The sequence below is a fragment of the Panthera onca genome, chromosome C2, assembly GCF_046562875.1.
Source record: "Panthera onca isolate mPanOnc1 chromosome C2, mPanOnc1 haplotype 2, whole genome shotgun sequence".
NCBI classification, from domain to species: Eukaryota; Metazoa; Chordata; class Mammalia; order Carnivora; family Felidae; genus Panthera; species Panthera onca.
In genome coordinates, this window is record NC_138347.1 from 60,537,707 (window position 1) to 60,544,156 (window position 6,450).

General features: G+C 43.4%; 1 protein-coding gene across 1 annotated transcript; it reads right to left on the reverse strand.

Annotated features, from left to right (window-relative positions):
• Positions 1-1,356: 1,356 nt before the first annotated feature.
• Positions 1,357-2,133, reverse strand: ZNF80 (zinc finger protein 80). Its single transcript, XM_078432567.1, is given in 3 exon segments — positions 1,357-1,797; positions 1,799-1,884; positions 1,887-2,133. Coding segments are annotated over 3 exon segments (774 nt in total).
• Between the last annotated feature and the right edge of the window lie 4,317 nt (positions 2,134-6,450).

Genomic DNA, 6,450 nt, shown 5'->3' on the forward strand with positions numbered 1-6,450 from the left:
TGAAGTCAGATGCTTAACTGACTGAGTCGCCCAGGAGCCCCTCTTTTTTTTTTTTTTTTTTTTTTTTTTTTTTTTAAGTAAGCTTCATGCCCAGTGTGGGGGCCAATGCGGGGCTTAAACTCATGACCCAAAGATCAAGACCTGAGCTGAGATCAAGAGTCTGGCACTTAACCAACGGAGCCACCTAGTCACCCCAAAATCATCTAAATCTTAAATGATGCAGGAAGTTTCACAGGCAGTTGAATACGTAGATCCTTATCTCCTTAATTATAAAATAATCTTATGTGGCACTATTTTAAATATTCTAACTTTTTACAAATTTCAAGTATTTCATGACTTAAGCTTTCATATTTCTCACAAAGACTTATGCTCATCAAGACTAGAGGCAGCGTTTTGGAATAAAGAGTGCATTCAACAAATCCTTATAGAGCGACTCTCAACTGTCCAACTCTCCTGTCACTAGCTGTAAGTGAATATGTATATAAAGGACAAATAAAGGGCCAGGCCCTGTTAGCTTTCAGATATCCCCAAGGAAAGAAATGTATGCACATTTCCTTGGGCGTGGCTTTCAGAGAAGTATGAGAGAAGCCGTGCACTCATTTGTTTTTGTTTTCTCTCCTGCTTCCTCCCTTCTCCTTGCTCTTTTTGTTTGTTTGTTTGTTTGTTTGTTTATTATTTTGAGAGAGAGTGAGAGCATGAGCAGGGGAGGGGGAGAGAGAAAGAGAAGGAGAGAGAGGAAATGCAGAAGCAGTAGAGGGAGAGGGAGAGAGAGAGAATCCCAAGCAGTCTCCACACTGTCAGCATGGAGCCCAACACAGGGCTTGAACTCACAAAATGTGAGATGATGAGCTGAGCCAAAACCAAGAGTCAGACCCTTAACCGACTCAGCCACCCAGGCGACCCCTTTCTCCTTGTTTTTTGAAGTAATCTTGAAACGGGCTCAGTGACACCTATGGAGAGAAGTGTGACTGACCTTTCTTCTAAGTGCCCTACAACCAAGAGGTCTTTCTCCCGCATGAATATTCAGATGTCAAGTAAGAGGTTTTCTGTGACCAAGTGATTTTCCATACTAGTTAGATTCAAAAGTCCTTTTCCCTGTATAAGTTCTTGGATGTTTACTGAGGTAGGCACGTGCAAAGGCCCTCCCACATATCTTAATGCTCAAGGAGTTTCTCTCCAACATGACTCCTTCAATGCTAAGTGAGCAGTGAGCAGCAGCTTCAGGCTTTCCTGTATTCACTGCATTCAGAGAGTCACCCCAGCATCACTCCTTGGGTGTCAAGGGAAGGAAAAGCTGTTACAAAGGGCCTTCCCACACTATTTGTACTCAGCGTTTTCTTTCTCTAGAGCGGATCCTCATGTGCCTCCTTTTGCGTGTGGACTAAAAGGAGGAGGGTAGGCAAAGGCTTTTCCACATTCACTGCACTCATAGGGCTTCTCTCCAGTGTGATTCCTGATGTGTTGAGTGAGGGAGACACTGTAGTAAAAACCTTTCCCACAGTCTTTACACTCATAAGGCTTTTGTGCATTGTAGGTCATGCCATGTCCAATAAAAACAGAGTGGTAGATGAAGGTCTTTCCACATTTGCTGCACGTGTAGGGCTTCTGTCTGGTGTGAATCCTCTTGTATTGAGTGAAAGCAGAGTTGTGGTGAAAGGCATTCCCACATTCGTTGCACCCAGAGGCTGGGTCATGCTACGCAGGACAAAAACAGTGATAGTTGCAGGTCTTTCTATGTTCACTGCACTTATAGGGCTTCTTGCCAGGGTGGATCTGCTGGTGATACATGAGGTGTGTACATGGATGTTGTCAGCATGGGGCTAACAACCTTTCCACACTCGATGTACTTATTGGACATGTCTCCAGTGTGAATCCTCATTTGTCAAAGTCTACCTTTTCATGAAAGGCTTTCCCACACTTGTGGCATTCTTAAGGTTTCACTCCAGTGTGAATGCACTGATGTCAGACAAGGAGGCAATTCTTGTTAAACACTTTCCTGCATTCTTTGCATTTGTTTAGGATCTACTCTGCATGAACCAAAGTGCCTTTACTTGGTCCCTGTGAGTCACAGTCATGGAAAGCATCTCCTGCAGTGTCTTGCTTCTGTAAAACCCTTGAGTGCAGACTCTTCATCTGTCCCCAGCCACTTGTATTCAAGGCTCATCTTCTCCAGGAGGGCCTCCTTGTGGGAGACTGTAACTGGTCTCAAGTGCCCTTCCTGCATTTCCAACAACCATTCCTGATCTCTGGCTTGCCTCAACCTGCAGGACCTTCTGGTGTCCTGAGTGAGTCTTGAAGCAAGTCCTTCTGAGACAAAGCTGGCTACTCTTGGGTTTAACCTGTCACCTGGACAGGTGCTTCAGCAAAGACCTCTCTGTCTCTTACCAGTGCCTCAGCTGTTAGGTCAACTCTGATTTGGGAACTGCATGCTCCAGTGAGACCGGGGGTCTGCAGGTCTCCACACGCACTCCCCAGAATGGGGTCCTCTGGGCCTGGTCCAGTTGCCCTCACTCCTTCCAAGTGAAGGTCATGGACGGGTCCAAACACTGCCTCCTGGAACGCTGTGCACAAAAGGCGCACGCAACACTGCTTCCGCCTGCACAGAGCTTGCCTGAGACTACAGATACCAGAGCACACAGTGCCCAGCTGCTGCGGCAGGACTACAAGTCCCAGAGGCCTTTAGTTTAAGTTTTTTATTTTTGGGAATTGAACCTTCAGTTACCCTGCAACAAAGTTCATACGTGTGTGGTAGGAAGTACACTCCAGTTGTGTCAGGGAGAACTTCTAAACATGTACTCAAATATGCATGTGACCATGCTGCAAGGAATTTGGTCATGCGGGGTGTGGGGCGTGTCCTACTTGCCGCTTTATTCTCCGTACTGACCCACATAAAACTGTACACCGGGGCTGAGTATGAAAGTCAGTCCAGTCCAGATACTGAGTGTTGGGGAAGGCAAGGAAATTCAAGGTGTCTTTTATGGTGTGTATGGTTCTGTCTTTAGCAAAACTGCTTTGAAAAAGTGTGGCCTTGCTTCCTACCAGTCTTTCCAAGGAGAAGCTTTTCCATGTGTGCCTCAGGAGACATGTACAAGAATGTTCAGGACAGTAAACATCTGGAGGGAGTCCTGGAAAGAGGGTAGATGAATGCCTTCTCCACAGAATGGAACATTTCCTCAGCCGTCTGACAGTGCTCTAGCCTAGGCTGTAGCAGGGAACTGGAAGCATCACAATTGACATTGCAGAACCTGGGAAAGTTAGGGCCCAGCAGTGCCAAGTCCCTCTGGAGCTGGTGAGGAGCAGAGGCCATCATGGGGAGTGTGGGGAGAGAGTTTGAGCATGACCCTGAGCCACTGCCCTCCCCTGTCCAAGCTGGAACTAGTTATGACCATGAAGAGCAGATCTTGGGACTAGAGAAGGAGAGGCTAATTTGAAGGTTCTGGTAGGCACTGGAAAGAACACCGGTGGTCACTGACACTCTGGATGTTGGGACCTCCACCTGTCATTGCTCTTCTTGAAGTTGTTTGGAATGGTCATCTCTGATAGTATGACCAGCTCAAGAGGAGAGAGCTAAAGATGCTGCCAGTACAGGACTCCCAGTGAAATGGCTTGACAGGGTGACTTTCAGCCAATACTTAAACTTTGTTTTATTCTTCTGTCTTCTGTGCTGGCCAAAACCTCCATCTACAATGTTGAAGAGAAGAGGCGATAGCAGGTGCTCTTTTTATTTCCCTGATGTTAAAAAAAATCTAGTATTTCATAATTGAGATTATGTTTAGTATAGATTTTTGTTGACATTACCTGCTTGATCACTTTCATAACATTTGTAAATATTAGGGTCAGAGAAATGAAAGACTAGACAAACATATCACCTGGGAAGATCCAACAGAGTTTTCTCATCCATGGGACTTATTGGAAGTCAGTGCAGTGAGGATACAAGGCAGAGAGGTAGCTGTGTTTTCTCAATATCAGGACTCTCTCCAGAATAAGAGGCAATAGTGGATGGCCATGACTATGGCTGGCAGCTATGCATGAGATAATCTGAATAGGTGCTGGACTGTCTTGGCCAGGACAGGTGCCCCCATCAGCCTCAGGATGCTACACATTTGAGACAAAATTTTCTCCAGCAGTGGTTCTCCAAGTGTGGTCCTTGGTCTCAGCTGTATTCACTTTGAAGAGTTCAAGAAAGGCTGGCCCCTAAATACCGATGTCATAACCAGGATAGTGTGGGCAATTACAAAATGAGTTAGCTTTGCTTCTTGAAAAGTCCATTTTTTTCTTTAGTGAATTTAAAATAGTTTCAATCATATAGAGCAGTTTCTGAAATGATTAATACTTTCAGTCATTTGAGCCATCAGTAGCAATGCTTTTAAGTAGCCTGAATATCTTAGCCAGGAGTTGGTACAAATTAGGTCACATCAGAAGCAATGCTATACTCAGAGTCTGTTATTAGCCATTCTCAATGGCTTCTCATGAGGCTTCTGTGTCAGCCAGGGCTGCTGCAGTTGACAACCATTGTGAGTGCACACTGTCACAACTTTTGGTTCCTGACCATACCCATGGTCCACCACTATTCCTCTGCCTCCCTTTAGCATTGTAGTCCAAGCATGAGTATAGACTTTTTCTCTGGCATTAGACCGGATTATGAGTTTAATAAGACTTTGCTAAAGGCTGGGGATTTTGAGGGGCTTCCACACAAAGAATAACTTACAATTGGCTACTAGCTATCGTTCTTAAAGCCCTCAATTCCTAGTCTGTCCTCCTGGGGCCTCCATAAGACTGCATTTCTATTCAGAGAACATTATTTCCCCTTAAGGAAGAACCCAGGTTTTCTCTAACACCAAGAAACACCTTAAACATGCCTTAATTCCTCAGAGTCTAGGCCCCAAGACAAGGTGCAGGGAGAGGAAGTTTCCTTCCCAACTCCATCTTAGGCCTGTCTTTTACTACACCCACCAATCAGGAGAATGATTGATATAGTATCTACTTCCTTTAGTGGAGACTCTGCCCCCATTCACACAGTATTACCCTGTGTCTTCGTTAGTACATCCCTTTAGGACATAACTGGGTAATGTTTATATAAAATATACATACTTACTGGTTGATTGCATCTCCTGCAAAAGATGTTGAAGTCCTAACCCCCAGTAAGTACACACAAATGTGATTTTATTTGGAAAGAGGATCTTTGTGAATGATAAAGTTAAGAATAAGGTCATTAGGATGGTCCCTAGACTAATATAGTTTATCCTTATAAAAAACTTTTAGAAAAAAGAGCTGCTTTCATTAGAAAGAATGATTATGATGTGCAAGAATAATGTTTTCAACAGATGGTGCTGGGACAACTGGATCCTCATGCAAACGAAAGAACTTGAATTCTTGCCTCACATACATGAAAACTTACTCAAAATGGATCATAGACTCAAATGTGAGAGCTAAAACAATAAAACTCTTTGAAGAAAACAGGCATAAATTTCTGTAATCTCAGTTTAGGCAGTGGTTTCTTACACATGATACCAAAAGCATGAGCAACAGAAGGAAAAAATAGACAAACGTGGTTTCATACAAATTAAAAATTTGGGCTTCAAAGGACACCATTGACCAGGTGCCTAGATGGCTCAGGTGGTTAAGTGTCTGACTCTTGATTTCAACTCAGGTCATGATCTCACAGTTGTTTAGATTGAGCCCTGTGATCAACACAGGGAACCCCATCAGGCTCTGTGCTGGGTGTGGAGCCTGCTTGGGATTCTCTCTTTCCCTCTGCCTTCCCCCCCCCCCCCCCCAAAACAAACAAACAAACACACAAACAAAAGAAAAGAAAGACAAAAACAAAAGACACCACAGAATAGGCACAAATATTTACAAATTATATACTTGATAAGGGATTTGTATTCCTTGTACAAATAACTCTTATGACTTAATCAAAAGACAAAGAACCCAATTAAAATGAGCAAAGAATTTGAAAAGCTATTTCTTCATAAAGGATATGTAAGTAGCCAATAGCACATGAAAAAATGTTCAGTGCCATTAGCCATTAGGAAAATGAAAATCAAAACCACAGTGAGTTACCATTTCACACTTAGGGGATGACTAAAATTGAAAAGACAATAACAAGTATTGGTGAGGATGTGGAGGAATTGGAACCCTTATATGCTGCTGGGGGGAATATCAAATGCTGCAACTGTTTTGGAAAACAGTGTGGTAGTTACTCAAAATTTTAAATGTAGAGTTAGTTACCATTTTAACTTTTTACTTTTTTTTAACATTTTAACTTTTACCAGTTTTGCTAAAGGCTAGGTTGTTTCATTTTAAATAACACCTTGTAGAGGACATCCACAGTGTAATCCAGGCTGCATTTCCACAAGCTCTGTGGGGATCTCCTTTCAGAAGCCCCGAGTAAGGTGAAGATCATCTACTTGGCCACTCTTTGGAAGAATCTAAATCTATTGTTAGAAA